This window comes from Ostrea edulis, chromosome 9 (assembly GCF_947568905.1).
Source record: "Ostrea edulis chromosome 9, xbOstEdul1.1, whole genome shotgun sequence".
NCBI classification, from domain to species: Eukaryota; Metazoa; Mollusca; class Bivalvia; order Ostreida; family Ostreidae; genus Ostrea; species Ostrea edulis.
In genome coordinates, this window is record NC_079172.1 from 38,624,288 (window position 1) to 38,643,422 (window position 19,135).

Below are 19,135 nucleotides of genomic sequence, written 5' to 3' on the forward strand. Positions count from 1 at the left end.
CAGGGATGTTAGCTGACAGACACTGATGCAATTTGTTAGCCACATGTAGATGTATGGCGCGTCGTTTGTTTGTCTTCTCTAAGCCTCTGTGTTTCAAAAATGTATATTTAGTGAATAGTTAGTATTATGTAATAACATTATACTTGATGATTGTTTAAGCAAAATAACTATAGACATTTGATAGGAATTAGATATTTTATTGCATAATTTTCTTACTCTAGAATGATGTTCAAATTTCAAAAGTATGGAACGCAATTCGTGACGTCAAATTAATTTCTGTATTCAAATGCTGTACTTACGATTGTTACAATTTGTCTTTTAGTCTTTTACAACATACTGGCACGGGATAAATCTGGACCTTGTTTTGGTTATCTTTCTGTCAGTTTATTATATGCCCAGGGTGTACAATAATACGTGAGAGAACAAACATAGAGGAACTTCAGACTACTGCAAAGGCCAACTTGACTTTAACTCACCTGCACATGCCGCCCGTGATCATCCATACCACAAGAGAAGAGGATTGCGGTATTATATCAGGCCACCCCATTGAAGAGAGTGACTGATTGAGTTGCTACGAACTCTAATTAGCAATTAATAGGATAATAACTTAATATAACTTTGTGAGGAGTGACACATGCCTCTCCCATCTTCAGCGGTGTAACATAGTGATAAATGTGATAAACTTAGCAAGATTGTTGATATCCATATGTAGCTCCAGGTGACAGGGAGGATAGGGAGGTGGGTGCCCCCGAATTTGCAGGTCTATCGCTGGTTATTGATACATGTACCATGCGACTACAGAGCAGTATGCTCTGGCACAACACACAGTGTGTTGTGGCACAAGTGGGATGCAACAATTGATGTATCTAACTCATGGTGACGATGATGTAACATGACACTGAGTCTATGCACATGCATCGTCTGCCAGCTGTTCTTTATCGGATGCTTGTAGCACACAACACCATACTTGTTGTTGCTGCTTCTAGTCCCTGTCCAAATACGAAAATGTCCATTCAAATCAGGGGCAGAGCCCGAGTGCACCCTCTCTAGATACTTGGCAAGAAAAGCTTCCATGTTCAGAAAATGAAAGTATACCGCCGATGAAAATACACTAGACCAAGGCCAAATCTTACGTCAACCTTTTAACGACCTATCTCATTTGCATAAAGGAGGTCAAACAGTTCATGCACTGAAAACAGTAGCCCCCCCCTTTCATAACTTTTCTCCCAGGTATTATTCAAAATTAATTTATTTGGATTCAAATTCTCATCATTAATCATTATTAGTCCCCTCATATATGAAAATGTCTGCAAAGTAGATTAATGTTAGTTAGGACACAGGCTACCATTTATTTTGTTATACATTCCTTTATAACATGAAAATTAATGTAAAAATATTTGCGAATCTCAGGAAAATCCATAGCACTCAAGTCCTGTTATGACACTGCAAATAACCCCTACCTACATATTTCCATTTCACTTTGAGAAGCAGGTAAACAAAGACCTATTTACACCCTTCCTACTATGCACTTAAGAGCAAAATTTCCATCTATGCCCTAGAATAACACAATTCCACCCCATATACATCTCCAAGAATTTTAAAGAAAAAACCTCTATTAGTAATTAGTAGTCTGTAACCTAACAGAATCTGTGTGGTATCAATAACGGATGTAGCATTGTTAAATAATATAGATAAACCGGACATACAACTGACACTAGACACGAAAGGGGGGGGGGGTTCCTTCAAATCAAGAACTGAGTTCTGTACCATAGATATCCCTGGAGAACGGGCACATGTTAGAGGTCGCTCTAATAGAATGTTACTCAATTTCCACCTTATAAAATAACCCAACCACAATCTCGAATATACCCATATATGTGTAATTAGTACAACCCTCATTTAGCAGTTTCCAGGTTTTAGTTTGTATTAGCTATAGAATGTATTTACAAGTACTGCTTGTATATACACGTATACTGACAAAATGACGGAGTTTGAACACGTTTGCGCACTGACGAGTTTAGCCGGTGCGTTGTTCTGGCGTTATACAACCAGAGTCCCATGGGCCACATCGCTCACCTGAGCCACCTTGGCTCATATTTAAATATTCTTCCTATATATTTGTATGCTTGAATATGTACTATGTCAGGAACCTTTCATGCAAATTTAAACTTCTTTGGCCCAATGGTTCTTAAGGAGAATTTTTAAAAAAGATTTTTTTTCTATTTATTAGTTATATAAAACTTTGATCCCCAATTATGACCCCATCCTATCCCTAGGGGTCATGAGTTTAACAAACTTGAATCTGCACTATGCCAGGAAGCTGACATGTATTTCTCACATTATCACCAGTGTGAGATCGACTTTGCCCATGTGAGACAGCCATGTGAGATTTTTCTGTCTCACACTGCTGCGACGTCATTTGATTGTGACGTCATATATTTTCTATGATTTACGTTACATGGTGAATATTTACGTTACACAGTGAAGTAAAAATATTTTGCTTTGTTATCTTTAAATTTCAATGTGTATAGCCTTCTGTTGGACAACCTTGGGTTTTTTAGTTTACACTTACAGTGTAAACCATTTTCGGGTATGCTCTTTCTGTCTATCTAATTAATTTTTGCATCGAAGTTGAAATGAGGATTTTGATAATTTAGAATTTTCTCAAAGCCCAAATTTATGCACTAAACTGTAGATAAAATGTGAGAAAAATAATCCTTCATTATTTACTCGTGTGGGATAGGGAAATTCCACCTCTGGAACAAGATTCGCTGTCTAGGACTCGGCAAAGCCTCGTCCTAGACTGCGAATCTTGTCCCCTCGGTGGAATTTCCCTATCCCACACTCGTACTAATAAAGGATTCTATTAATCTCAGCTTTTTTGGCTCAGTGGTTTTTGAGAAGATTTTTCAGTATTTTCCCTATATACTTGTATGTAAAACTTTGATCCCCAATAGTCGCCTCATCGTAACCCAGGGGGTCATGATTTTAACACACTTGAATCTGCACTATGTCAGGAAGCTTTCATATAAATTTCCACTTTCCAGGCCCAGTAGTTTTTGAGAAGATTTTCCCTGTATATTTGTATGCAAAACTTTGATCCCCTATTGTCGCCTCATCCTGGGTATAGTCAGTTTTTAAATCGAGATAAGCTACTGACAAACAAGTTGATGGTACAGGGATTTCAACAGTCTCGATTGAAGTCAGCATTTTGCAAATTCTATGGTCGTTATAACGATCTAGTTCTCAATACAACCTCACATTGGGTCAAATGCTGTCTGACGTGTTTCATACCGATTGTTAAGCCGTTCTTGGCACTCTGATTTGACTGCGGATAACTCCGTTTACCTGATCAGGATATGGGGCTCACGGCGGGTGTGACCGGTCAACAGGTGATGCTTACTCCTCCTAGGCACCTGATCCCACCTCTGGTGTGTCTAGGGGTCCGTGTTTGCCCAACTATCTATTTTGTATTGCTTGTAGGAGTTATGAGATTGATCACTGTTCGTTATCTTCACCTTGCATCCTACTCCCCGGGGCCATGATTTTAACAAACGTGAATCTACACTATGTCAGGAAGCTTTCATCTACATTTCAGCTCTTCTGGCCCACTGTTCTTGAGAAGAAGATTTTTAAATGACCCCATCCTATTTTTGCGATTATCTTCCCTTTGAAGGAGACATGACCCTTCATTTGAACAAACGTGAAAGCCCTTTAGCCAAGGATGCTTTTGTCTAAGTTTCGTTATATTTGACCCAGTGGTTCTGGAGAAGAAGTCGAAAATGTAAAATGTTTACAGACAAACGGACAGACGACGAACAACAGGTGATCAGAAAAGCTCACTTGAGCTTTCAGCTCAGATGAGCTAAAATCTTCTGCAATACTGACTTTCTATGCTTTGCTAGCAATCCACCTCCCCCTCGCCCGCAGGCCAGGATATCCCACTATAGAACCCTTTCTGGAGGGGGCTAATCTTCAATCGCATAGAAATAAATCTGTGTGAACGAGACATGAAGAAAAGAAAATCTTGGAACAAATACACACATGTAAAGTTTCTAATTATTTATTTCAATCGTCCAATATACTGTACCAGAAGAACTAGATACTGATTGTATGGTAAATAAACATGTATAGTACATAAACAGAAACCTTAAGCAATATAAACAGTACACCTAATTATAATCAACGAGTTAGACAATGATATCATAGAAAATAACTGAATTCTACAAACATTTAATGTTAAACATATATTTGCTTTTGACATATATCGCAGAATATGTTAAACGCTTTATCATTGTACACAGATGAGTGGAAAAGTAACGAGAGAGATTTGCGGGGCAATCCATTAAGTAGCATTATGTACAAAGATACTGGTAACTTATCGGGTTTTATACTGAGTACATCTACTGAGTATATATCAGGGACTATACAGGGTGTCTTCTGACATGTTTCTTTCTCTTGTATTCAGTAACGACATATCTCTACTTTTATATCAGGGGCTATACAGAGTGTCTTCTAACATGTTTCCTTATATCACACATCACTCTCTTGTACTCTGGCACCCTGCCTCTGTTTAACCAATCTTCACTATCACTGTACTTACACACCAGTCGCCTCATCCTCTCTACAACAGACACGCCCTCTTTGTCTAACACAGAGTCATCCTCACAATCTCCCTCCATGTCTAACACAGAGTCATACTCACTATACCTCACCCTGACATTGACGTCTACCCCCGCCCCCAGCAGCATCCTCACCTTCTCCATTCTATGAATAATTTCATAAATAAAATGCTCATCAAGCAGTTTATACAACAGAGGTCTCACATCAGACTTAAAATGGAACACATCATACAACTGTATTGACTGATTGACATCCAGACCCACACACAACAGACGTCTCAGCACATCACAGTCTCCTCTATATATTGTACTCCACAAATCTCCCAATTCACACATACACCACACTGATCTGTCTGTCACCACCACATCATCCCTACTGTCTGTTTTAACTCCAGCATGTCTGATGTCCAGCAGACAGTTAAATAGGTGTACATTTCCATTATATTTACCTGGAATAATTTTATTTTGTTCCTGTATGAGATATTTCACTATATCTGGTTTGTTCCATATTAATGCTTTATATACTGTTGACACATCGATATCAACAACCTGAGTAACCCAGTCAGCTCCATGTTCCACTAGAAATTTCACTGTTGATAAAGAACCCTCTCTTACTGCTGCTATCAGTGGTGTATTCCTCGGTATATTGTTAATCTGTAGATTGACATCAGCCCCTGCCTTCACCAGCTCCTTCACCACACTCACATGTCCTCCTTTACATGCAGCTATCATTGGTGTATTCCATGTTATACCCTGTAGAATGATAGTAGCCCCTGCCTTTAACAGCTCCTTCACCACACTCACATGTCCTCCATCACATGCAGCTATCAGTGGTGTATTCCCGAAATAATCCTGTAGATTGACATCAGCCCCCGCCTTCACCAGCTCCTTCACCACACACAAATGTCCTCTATAACATGCAGCTGTCAGTGGTGTATTCCCTTCTCTATCCTGTAGATTGACATCAGCTCCCACCTTCACCAGCTCTTTCACCACACTCACATGTCCTCCCTTACATGCTGCATTAAGAGGTAAACAAGACCACTGTATACCTTTACTGATCTTATCTATCCCATTGATTGTTTTCTTACAGATGGGAAGCAGAACTCTGACTGTCTGTACATTTCCACTATAACAACTCAATACAAGTAACCTACACTCTTCTACTAGCCTATTGATTTCACTTTCCTGTTTATTACTTGTATCTATCCCAGAGTTAGATTGATGTGGGGAATTTCCTGTTATCCCAAATAATTCACTTATTTCATTGTGTAGTTCTGTCTGTTGTACTATGTACTCTAATATCTGATAATGTCCATAGTAAATCACCCAGCTGATCACCTTCACATTGTACGTGTATTCATAATGTATTCCTTGTTTATACCTCTCATCCACCAGCACCTTCTGTCTCTCCAACTCATCCCACTCACTCCCCTCCTCACTATCCTCCTCCACACACTCTTGTTTACTCTCCCACTCACTCCCCTCCTCTACACTCTCTATCTTATCTACCTCTCGCTGACTGGACAGAAATACATATTTTAATTCTGTGTATGATTTTGTCTCTAACACACCAATAAAAGCCTGACACACCTGGGGGTGTTTTAAAACCCGATTCCTGAAAACATCATATAGATCCATGTTCCGTATGTCTCTGTACAATCTCTCTGCTAACAGTGGGTACTGATCCTCACGTAACCTTATACACAGATCAAATGATTCCTCTCTCTCATTGCTTTTATCATCACTTTTCTTCTTTTTGATATCACTATAATCGCTACTCTCACCCCCCTTACTAGATTGAGAATCATTCATTTTCACTTTCATTTTGTTAACAATACCTGGTTCACTAGTCTGCGGTTTGACATGATTAGCAATATAATTACTACTCATATACAGCAACATTTGGTCAGGAAACTGTTTGCCATATTGATGAGCACATATTTCAAACATGGAGTCCTGTATAAATGTGTATTGAGCACCAGATTGTTTTGTGTATGTCCCCTCCATTGCTGACAAGGCTTTCACAAACTTGAATGCATCAGTCTGGCTTTCTAATTCACAATTTTCCAAAGTGTTATTTTTCATTTTTATGAAATGTTCATCTTCTCTATCTTTTAAGATGTCGTTTGAGAGAATATTTTCATTTAGCATACACAAAACAAGTGTTGCATAATTCAGTTTGTTATGTCTTTGCATATCATTAAGTTCATCAATGATACATGGGGCTGGATTCAAGAAAAACTTTGAACCAAGGGCTTTAAATTTTGTTTCCTTTGAAAACAATTTACAGAGAAGAGGAAACATGTCAGATGTTGATGTCAGCAATGCAGGCGACATTAGATCTACACTTATACCATACTTCTTGAGAATCTGTTTTTTGTCATTGTCATTCAATGCATTATTAGAACTGTGTAACTTAATCACAGCCTCTTCTTTGGTAAGGAATGGTTTGTAAGGTAGTGTCTCATTGAACACAGTCTCTCTACATGTCATCAAAGTTTTAGACTCCATCATGCAAAGATCTTTTATTTTCTGTTCATAATTAATCAACACATCTAACATAGTTTTCTGTAGGCCAAAGACACCCACCATATCATCAATAACGAAAACCTGCGGATTCCTGGGATCACCATAGTCTTCCATCTTCCTGATGTCTTTGGTTGGTACTACCTCGTAACCTTCCTCCTGGAGCTTGAGGGCAATGTGGTGAGCCGTGGCAGATTTCCCAGACCCGGGCACACCAACAAACGTTGTGTGAGGTTGGTTTCTCACCGTCTCCATCACTGACGGAAAGTTGTGGGTTTCATAGTAAAGCTTGTCTTTCTTTCTCCATTTCTGAACATCAACATCGTATTGCTCTGTAATTGCATATTAATGAAACAGCTCAATACCAATGATGCTTTATTTCATAATGTACACTAGAGGTGTTAGAATGAAGTACACAAAATACTATAATAGGACTAACACTCAACAGGCCACAGTGAAAATGGATTCTAATTCTAATAATGTGCTATACACGCGTATCTCAACACTATATCCTGGTTTTTGTTCGTTTTTGTCATTTTATATCACATTTGAGAATTTTATAACTCACGTATTATATATCATCAGCTTTAAATAGACGAAGTGCAACAATCTTCCATCCATGCATGACGCTTACAAGTCAACCGTAGCAGTGAGGATTCTTTATTCTGCCAACGCCTACTGTGACAAGTACCTCCGTTTTTTGAAGGTCATATCCAACAGACCGGTGACTTTGAATTCAAATATCGAGCTCTTGAAAATTGACAAAGTAGAATTTAAGTAAATCAAACTGGATAGCTTCTTTGTCCAATCCCATGAGTCCAACATTATTACTTTGGACTTACTCAGCTCATCACATGTACCAAACTTGACAAAAAACCTTTGAAAAGGGGCTTCTGAAAGACATGCTCATCAATGTACTTTCAGAAACTGATACTGACTAATGTAATTCCCGCCAGCTAATGTAATTCAATAATATTACCAATACGAGTCACACAGCTAGCTAATGCAAGGTGAAGACAACGAACAGTGATCAATCTCATAACTCCTACAAGCAATACAAAATAGATAGTTGGGCAAACACGGACCCCTGGACACACCAGAGGTGGGATCAGGTGCCTAGGAGGAGTAAGCATCTCCTGTTAGCTAGCTAATGTAATTCAATAATGTTACCAATACGAGTCACACAGCTAGCTAATGTAATTCAATAATGTTACCAATACGAGTCACACAGCTAGCAAATGTAATTCAATAATGTTACCAATACGAGTCACACAGCTAGCTAATGTAATTCAATAATGTTACCAATACGAGTCACACAGCTAGCTAAAGTAATTCAATAATGTTACCAATACGAGTCACACAGCTAGCTAATGTAATCCAATAATGTTACCAATGAAAGGTGAAGATAACGAACAGTGATCAATCTCATAACTCCTATAAGCCATACAAAATAGATAGTTGGGCAAACACGGACCCCTAGACACACCAGAGGTGGGATCAGGTGCCTAGGAGGAGTAAGCATCCCCTGTCGACCGATCACACCCGCCGTGAGCCCTTTATCTTGATAAGGTAAACGAAGTTATTCGTAGTCAAAATCAGTATGCCAAGAACGGCCTAACAATCGGCATGAAACAGCAGTTGACCCAAATGATAGGTTGTATTGACGAACTAGATCGTTATAATGACCATAGAATTTACGAAATGCTGACTTCAATCGAGACTGTTGAAACCTCTGTACCATCAACTTGTTCTTCGGTAGCTTGCTTCGATTTAAAAACAATACGAGTCATACAGCTAATGTAATCCAACGAGTTGCACAGCTAATGGGATCCAATGATATTACCAATATGAATGTTACTTCGATACACCTTAATTTCACTACTGGGGGTATGTTGGTTCATTTAAGAGGTGTTGAAGCTTGACGCTGGATCGCAATGAGATGGATCATATCATAGTTGATAATACAGTCATATATACTTGTAGTTAACCAACCTCCCAATATCAAACCAAAAAAACCCATAATGGGACTACTGCTATATAGGCCTCACAGACAATGAATTCTAATTCTAATAACGCGTATATTTTTGTCGTTTTACATCAGAATTTATGAAAAAGAAAGCCTTGGATCGATTACAAATCACAACAAATTACATTTGAGTTTGAAATATCACAGCACACCTGTATATCAAATTTGAATAAAATTGGAAAATATCTAAATTCTGTTTTACTAAATCTTTATAATCTCCACTTCGAAAAAGGCTTGACACTTTGTTTGAGGAAATTTGAACTCTCTTTACCTAAACATGCTATGTGGCAAGTTTGCATCAAATTAGCCCTGTGATTCTGGAGAAGAAGTCAAAACATTAAAAGTTCACTGATGGACAGAAAGACAGATGTATAGACATCAATGTACCAATGTTCCATTTAAAGACAGGCATATAAAATGAAGAGGTTTAATTCACCAAGGTTTGATGTAAAACTGTCTTCAAATGGATATTCATATGTAAGGATAGAAAGACTCTCAAGTTCATGATCGTTTGTGAATTTATAATATCTGTGCTGAAAATCAATATGCCAGTTTCGAGATACGTCTGAGTTATTTCCTTTCAGAGAACTCTTGTACAAAGTAAGGCACGAAACAATTCTTCTACATTTGGAAATGGGACAAATATTCATCACTGCATAAATGAATGCGCTCAGTAAGTTTCTCATACGCAGTTTCATCACCAGAATTTGACTGAGACACAAACTAAAAATGTTCAGAGAGTACTGTAGATTGCTTATTTTACGCGAGTATTTCATATCGCGAAATGATTTTTATACAATAAACCAGGAGAACATAAATTCGCCAGTGCTATGTTGATCAAGAATCTTACAAATATTTTAGCAATATAAAAAGAATAGCGAGTAATTCTAATTTGCGAGTGATGTTTCACGTGAAATTATGCGATGATAAATTCCTTACATATACATGTATTTGTTTTGTATTGTTTATAGGATTACGAGATTGATCACTGTCCATTATCTTCACCTTTGAATTCATGTAATTCTTATGAAACCACGCTATTTCGTTGCTTGTACGTATACGTATCATATCCAAAAAAGTATTCGCAAATATGACATTCTTTTATGTTTCCACTTTCGTGAAATATTTCTTTCGATAGTATTTTGTACTTCCTACATTTTACATATTTAAAGAGAAGCCGCCTTTGATGAATTTTATCGTCTTCCTCACTGACTGTAGGTCCACCCTGTCCCACTTAGGCATTCAAAGTTCTACTACATGCACCTCCTACACAGATGCGCTCTTTTTGAAAACAACCATGTTGTTGATTCAATACAGGTTATAGTGATATTTTCTTGTCATTTACTATATGGTCAAATGTTTTTTAAGATATGAATTTACCTTTTATCGATGAACAGACTTGTAGTGCATGTCGTAAATCGTTAACGTTTATAAAGTAATAATTAATATCAATAAGAATATTCATGATATAAACTGTATTTGTTTTATAAGTAAAGTTTTTCAAATATCAAAAGGGTGTAAATTTTCTTTTATTTCATTGTACATACATAATTATGTATGTACGACAGTCTTATTCAAGGTATATACATGGCTCTATGTGCAGAAGCACTGAATTTCGAATCCTTGAAACTACTTGACTATTTTGGACCCGCCCTCGAGTCAGAATCCTGCAGTTGCCACATGTAAATTACAAATTTGGGTACATCCTCTTCATTTTCCCCTAAATATGCATTTAGTTTTTATAGAGTATCAGATAAGAGACTCATGGGTCACATCGCTCACCTGCATCACCTTGACTCTGATGTAGTTGAGCTGATGTGATTTTTTAAAATCTCTATTTCCATAAAAAAATTGACCCCATATTGTGGCCCCAATCTAGCCCCAAAGGGGCATGACACAACCGAACATGAATTTGAACTACCTGCAGATCTTGCATATCAGTATAACTAATCATGGCCCTTCTGTTGTTGGGGTGAATATTTTTATAAATTCTTATGCAAAACTTTGACCCTTCAACTAACCCCTATTATAGGGAAAATGCATTTAATAAAGTAGAATCTGTTATATCATGGAGAACTTGCATATCAAAAAGACTATTCATGGTCCTGTTATTTTGAGAAGAAGAGTTTTTTCTTTATATTTGCATGCAAAACTTCGATCCATTATTGTGGCCCCTCCCAACCCCTGGAAGCCATGATTTGAACAAACTTTAATTTGCTTTATTTCACGAAGCCTTCATGCTAATTTCAACTTTAATGGGCCAGTGGTTATTGAGCGGAAGATTTAGAAAATATTTTTATCTATCCCAATGTGAAACTTTGATCCCCTATTGTGGCCCCACTCTATCCCCTCAGGCCATAATGGGAACAAACTTGAAATTACTCTATGATAGGATTTGAACTTCACTGGATTAGTAGTTATTGAGAAATTTTAAAAGAATTTCCCTACAGGTTTGCATGCAAAATTTTGATCCCCTATTGTGACCCCACACTACCCCCAGGGATCATTATTTGAACAAACTTGAATGTGCTTTATGTCATGAATTCTTCATGTGAATTTCAACTTTATGGAGCCAATGGTTTTTGGAGAGACGATTTTTCCTTCATAACGCATGTAAAACTTTAATCTCTTGTTATGGCCACACCATACCACTGGGGACCATAATTTGAACAAACTTGAATCTACAGTATATGAGGAAGCTTTCATTATATTTCCACTTTTCTGGCCCAATGGTCCTTGAGAAGATTTTTAAATGACTCAACCCTTTTTTCTTGATTATCTCACTTTTAATTATCTCACCACTTGAACTTGAATTCCCTCTACCCAAGGACGCTTTATGGCTTTATTGGCCCAGTGGTTCTGGAGAAGTCGAAAATATTAAAAATGTACAGATGGATAGACAACGTTGGACAAAATGTGATCAGAAAAGTTTGAAGGCTTTCAAATGATAGAGGAAGTAGTTACTTTTGGTAATTTTGACCCCGCCCTGATATCAAAACCCCTACCTTGGGAATCATGAAATTTACAATTTTGGTAAAGGGCTACCTGTTCATTCTAAATATCTACATACTTCTAATTTAGTGCCAGTAGCTTTTAAGAGGATCTTATTTAAATGTTTTACACATAAAGACTATAGGCTAAGTTTGGCCCCTGCACTGGAACCTCTACCTAAAGGATCATGACATTTACAATGTAGAGGCCTCCCTGCTCCACACATATATCCCTTTAGTTTTTCTTACAGATAAGCAGTTGTAAAGAAGATTTGGAGATTGATCAATTTCTGGCAGATTTTGCCCCGTCCTAAGGGCTATGCAGTGCAGGAGACCTGGACTGGGTTGCTCTAAACCTTGGTTAAATTTAACCATTGGTTAAATTTGCTTTCCACTGGGTAACTAACCAGTGGTAAAAATTATGTTGCCCAAAGTGAATTTAGCCTTAGGGCTTACTCACCAACAGTTAAGTACATTTAACCAGTGGTTAGTATCCCATAATTCAACAACGGTCGTCTGAACATGTAAGCAATAATGGCTGCTGCAAATGTTAATGAAGCGGACAGAGAATGTTTCACCAAATGAGACACTATTCTTAGTTGTACAAGTTATATTCTGAAGTCAACCAAGGCCATAAACTCGAAAAGGAAAAATAAGGGGGGGGGGGGTAAACAGTTGAGAATTTGAAAGAGATGTACAGGAAGACTTGTTCGAAAGCAAAAGGAGAAGAAACTGTATGCAGAAAACTCACTGAATATAGACTGGAGGGGGTCCACCTCCTTTTTCACTCGACCCTGTCTCATGGAAAATTATTTAGATCTACCGGGAATCAGTGACTTTAATTCATCTGGATTTCAGGAGGAGTTGAGGATGTGGCCTCGATATTCATTGTAGGCTTACAGTTTTTGTATTATTTACACTAAAGTAAACTAAAACTGCAATTTCTTTAATAGAAAAACTGAGAATTGAATTAGTTCGTCTGCAAACAGGCTTCTAATCCCCCTCCCCGTTACACATAACACTAAGTAGTAAATTTTAATCCGACGATATAAATTACAGTGAAGGCATCACATAAAGTAGGCATAATTAAAATAATCTGCACAAGTACATGATAATGTTGGAATATAGCTAAAACAAGTCGATCTATTCTTAGACCTACCCACAATGTGAAAGTCATTGTAATCTATGGAATTTGGGTCCTCATACAATTGATTCAATCTCGACAGTAGCAAAATAATTTCCATAAATGTTAATAGACTGAATTCGATGTTTTTAACTTCAATCCAAATTAATTATTTCAACTTGATATAATATAGATGCAATAAATATTCTTCAGAGAAAATATTGCCCCCACCACTTTTGACCCCATAGATAATTTTGCAATATAAACATAATAAATTAAAAATACTATTGTACTGTTCCCTTACCTCTTTGATCATCATTTAAAGAAATAATTACATGCACATCATGGTGATCAGTTCTTCCAACAATCTGTTGGAATTCCCATGGGCACGAATTGTGCTCCTTTGTTAGCTGACCTGTTTCTATATTCATAGGAAGCAGAATTTATTCAAAAACTTCTACGTGAGAAGAAAAAATCTCTCGCTGTGGCCTTCAATTCGACATTTCGATATATCAATGACGTTTTGTCTATTAACAATAATAACTTTCATTCATATGTCGATTTGATATATCCCTGTGAGCTCGAAATAAAGGACACCACAGAGTCGTCCACTTCTGCTTCATACTTAGATATTTTATTGAAAGTAGACATTAACGGAAAACTGACAACTCAACTGTATGGCAAACGGGATGATTTCAGCTTCTCCATCGTCAACTTCCCACATTTAAGTAGCAATATTCCATTATCACCTGCATATGGTGTTTATTTATCTAAACTGATTCGATATGCAAGAGCTTGTTATGCGTATAGTCAGTTTTTAAATCGAGGTAAGCTACTGACAAATAAGTTGATGATGCAGGGGTTTCAACAGTCTCGATTGAAGTCAGCATTTCGCAAATTCTAGGGTCGTAATAACGATCTAGTTCGTCAATGTCACAATTAATGTATATATTTCCCGATTATAGCTCCATAGATGTTAGGATCTTAATCATGTTAAATTAAATATCTCAATGTGTTTCCATAGTATGCGAATCGTTCACCAGGTATGCTTGTACATTTAAATCCCGTGCAGTTAGTTTGGGTGTAGCAATTGTCGGGTGCGGACGTGTTTATTCGCATTGATATTCATGTATTTTATCTAGTAATAGTGATCAAGTTTTGATACCTTGTGACCAGAGTCTACTACTTCTGAGGTAAGTTTACTCATTACTTCAATGTTTTTATTCCACATTTATTCCTAAAATGGCCAACGTACAAAGTTCTTTACAATTTATATTAGAATTTACTGTAATAGTTCTTGTGAGTATACAATACATTCATATGCTATTTTATTTCAAATGTATATGTATTTACCTAAACATATATGTACGATGTAGTGTTCATGTCAGAGTATTGGGAAACGCCCAGAGTACGCAGTAAAATGCAATGTGTAAAGTGTATATGCAGTAAAATGCAGTGTGTAAAGTGTATGTGCAGTAAAATGCAGTGTGTAAAGTGTATATGCAGTAAAATGCAGTGTGTAAAGTGTATGTGCAGTAAAATGCAGTGTGTAATGTGTATATGCGGTAAATTGCAGTGTGTAATGTGTATATTCAGTAAAATGCTATTAAGTATAGTATATAGTATATATATACAAGCATTTTAATGCACCGGACCACTCCATCTTGTCCATGAGGGTAAGGATTTTAGAAAAACTTTACCATCACACAAACAATCCTACATTAAGCACCCCTTCTCGTAGACAACGAGAAGATCACTGGATCAGGACCCTAGGCACTGCATTTCCATATGGATGCAATGATAATGTATATGATGTGGGAAATTTGACTAGTCCACAAGGAAATAACGTTAATGTGATGGGACTCTTTCCCAATACCCAAAGACGAAAACGCAGTCACGGACATCGTTCATATAAAAGACCAAGTATAAATGATGTCACGTTTGATTCACTTTTGCCTCACGTCAACAGACAATTGGGTCCACATCATATTCGTACAAAACTTTACTCTATTCCATTGAGGGTTTTACATACGTTATTTGAAGAAGCTATGGCTAGTCTATACTTGGATTTTTCAACACCTGAATATAGACTGAACTCTATGATTATGGATGTTGCCTACCACAGGCTCTATAAACCAGCACGGACCATGGATGATATTCCTTCCAAATCATGCCGTCAGTTCCTTAAGCTCAAATTTACAAACAAAGGAATAGATGCCGTCAACATAAGCAAAATTCTTCGTCATAAAAGGGTTCAGTCGTGTATTCCAACTTATTTCAAGTTCAAGTCTACACCCTGTATTTCCTACAGCTATACTTTTACTATTGCATCCAAACTTTTTAATTATAAACAAACTTTGCAGTGCATAGATATATACCAACTTATACGTAATCCACCACAATGTTCTTGTTCTTCGTCTTCTTTCAACTACAGTCCAGCTGGACATGTCATTACTGGTGATGTTGATATAGTTGAAAATGAGGACCTCAAATCACTTATTCTTAAAGGTCCTAAATACAGAGAACCTTGGTCTTTTAATTGGCGACAGAACTTCATCTCTATTATGAGTTCTGTCGAAGATTATGCCAGACGATGGGCTATGAACTTGATACATTGTCAGAATGGGTTAAAAGCATAAGAGGGATATTAAAATCCCGCATTAGACACATGAAAACAAAAGTACGTACCATCTATCCTTCTGTGTTTAGTAAACCAGAAGTGATAAAAGAATTAGATAGGTTACATGAGGAATATGTTTTGGTTCCAGCTGACAAAGCTAGTAACAACACTGTCTTTGTTTGTAAGGCTCATTATTACAACTGTATTTTAAACGAACTTGGCATTAATTCCACTTTTGGTAATCATACTTATACTCCAACTGCCCTTCAAAAGACGAAATTCTTCAAAACCATGCTTCAGTTTTAGACACATTTAATATTCCAGTCAATGGGTCGAATGAATATGAGTTACCGTACCTATACTGGAATCCTAAACTACATAAAAACCCTTACAAACAAAGATACATTGCTGGATCCAGTAAGTGCTCTACCAAGCCCCTATCTTTGCTCCTCACGAAAATGTTAACAGCTGTGAAGGAGAAACTTCAAACTTACTGTGCGACTACATATGCCAGAAGTGGTGTTAATCAAATGTGGATTCTAAAAAATTCTAAAGAACTTTTAATAAACTTGAAATCACAGAATTTCCCCCAAATCAATAGCATTAAAACCTATGACTTTTCAACACTATACACGACCATTCCTCACGATAAATTAAAGACTAGACTTTTTGACATCATAGACAGTTGCTTCTTCAACAAAAACGGAAAACGGAAATATTCATATCTAGTGATCAGTCATTCAAAAACTTACTTTGTTAAACACCACTCTGATTCCACGCACAAGTACTCTGAAGTTGAAATAAAAAATATGCTAGAGTTCCTCATTGACAATATCTTCGTGGTCTTTGGTGATCAGGTCTTCCAACAATCTGTTGGAATTCCCTTGGGCACGAATTGTGCTCCTTTGTTAGCTGACCTGTTTTTATATTCATATGAAGCAGAATTTATTCAAAAACTTCTACGTGAGAAGAAAAAATCTCTCGCTGTGACCTTCAATTCGACTTTTAGATATATCGATGACGTTTTGTCTATTAACAATGATAGCTTTCATTCATATGTCGATTTGATATATCTCTGTGAGCTCGAAATAAAGGACACCACAGAGTCGTCCACTTCTGCTTCATACTTAGATATTTTATTGAAAGTAGACATTAACGGCAAACTGACAACTCAACTGTATGACAAACGGGATGATTTCAGCTTCTCCATCGTCAACTTCCCACATTTATGTAGCAATATTCCATTATCACCTGCATATGGTGTTTATATATCTCAACTGATTCGATATGCAAGAGCTTGTTCTGGGTATAGTCAGTTTTTAAATCGAGATAAGCTACTGACAAACAAGTTGATGGTACAGGGATTTCAACAGTCTCGATTGAAGTCAGCATTTCGCAAATTCTAGGGTCGTTATAACGATCTAGTTCGTCAATACAACCTCGCATTGGGTCAAATGCTGTCTGACGTGTTTCATACCGATTGTTAAGCCGTTCTTGGCACACTGATTTGACTGCGGATAACTCCGTTTACCTGATCATGATATGGGGCTCACGGCGGGTGTGACCGGTCAACAGGGGATGCTTACTCCTCCTAGGCACCTGATCCCACCTCTGGTGTGTCCAGGGGTCCGTGTTTGTCCCAACTATCTATTTTGTATTGCTTGTAGGAGTTATGAGATTGATCACTGTTCGTTATCTTCGCCTTGCATAGTATAGTATTGTGAAATATGCAGTAAAATACAATGTGTAAAATGTGTCTGCAGCAAAATGCAGTCCGTGTAAAGTGAAGTAAAGTAAGTGTTGTATGTGTATTGTAACAGTATATATCTGTATCTAAATTGTTTTTACAAATTTTATCGTTACAGATACCTTCTTCATTTGACTCCTTTTTGAAGAACAGTAAAGGATGAACATTTGTGTATAACTTGAGTGTATTAAAATGGTATAAACGTCCTCATTTAATGCCTGGCGTCCATCCTGTGACAATTGGTGTCAGAAGTGGGATCCAGAGGCCCATGATAGGGATTTCGAGGCCCATTGTATGGATATCGATGCCCATTGTATGGATTACAGAAGCCCATTATATGAATCCAGGAGCCGAGTTTGGGAAGTCAGAAGTCAGGATCACTGTAAGGATTCGGAAACCAAGTATAGGGATCCAGAAACTCTTGGTATTGATCCAGTTATCCATTATCCATTTGATGATGCTCATTTGTTACATCTGAAGTTCACCAACGTCATACAGAGAGCAATTTGACAACTTCAACTACGTACTGGGTCCAGTGAAATGGAATCTCGTGTGAATTGACTGGAGGACACCACCTATGAGACAACGGAACTAAACAATGTGCAATATGGACAATTTCAACATAATTAAAACTGAGTTTTGTTCAAATCTTAAGTTAAATGTCGTATAAAACTTGTAAATCAAATTTTTGAAACTTAAGAGAAAAGAAATTCTGCTTCAAACCAGATAACTACATACACTGCTGAATTTTTTTGCTTTTCGAATTTTGTTTTTGTTTGTTTCTTTTGACGTTTTTTTTTTTTTTTTTTTTTTTTTTTTTTTTACGTATTTTGTTGATTAGTTCACTATTGTATTTGTGATTGTAGGTCAAGTCCATTGGTCATTTGGGATCCGGAATTCAAAATTATTGATCCGATTACCCAGAGTGTGGAGACTGGTCACAATAAGGTTACAGTGAGTGTAAGTCAATTCTGAGTACTGATGTAAAGAATTGTGTCACCCAAATTCACATAAGCAGGTTATGTCAGTAATGTACTAGATAAATGTGAATTATCTGTTGATTTCATTGTACAACTTAGTAAAGTGAGAATGTCTCAAGAGAGTTTGAATGACTTGATAGCTGCTGGTAAAGAACTAGGTTATGTAGGAGAAGATGTACAAAAGTATGTTAGTGAACAGCAGAAACTACAGCGGGAAGAGAGAACAGCGGCAAGGCAGATCGAGAAAGAAGAACGCGATTTCAAGTTAGAAATGGAACGTATGGTCCAGGAACTGAAATTTTAAGGAAATGTCGGACTATCTCGAACTAAGTAGGGCAGAAATTCAAAATCAGGAAAGGGTGAGTGATGGTTCATTCAAGCCTGGTATGCCCAAAATCCCTCCATTTGACGAGACAAAGGACGAAATAGATAGCTTCTTACGGCGATTCGAAAGGTATGCATTGACTATGAAATGGGACAAATCTAAGTGGGCAACTC

General features: G+C 37.2%; 1 protein-coding gene across 2 annotated transcripts in view; it reads right to left on the reverse strand.

The window, feature by feature from the left end:
* Positions 1-4,070: 4,070 nt before the first annotated feature.
* The window catches only part of LOC130050130 (uncharacterized), a 62,585-nt gene continuing 47,520 nt past the window's right edge, over positions 4,071-19,135 (reverse strand). For both annotated transcript variants that reach the window (XM_056149149.1, XM_056149148.1), the window contains one exon: positions 4,071-7,483. In XM_056149149.1, the coding sequence (XP_056005124.1) occupies positions 4,500-7,483 (2,984 nt within the window). In that variant the 3' untranslated portion in view covers positions 4,071-4,499. The remainder of the gene's footprint in view (positions 7,484-19,135) is intronic.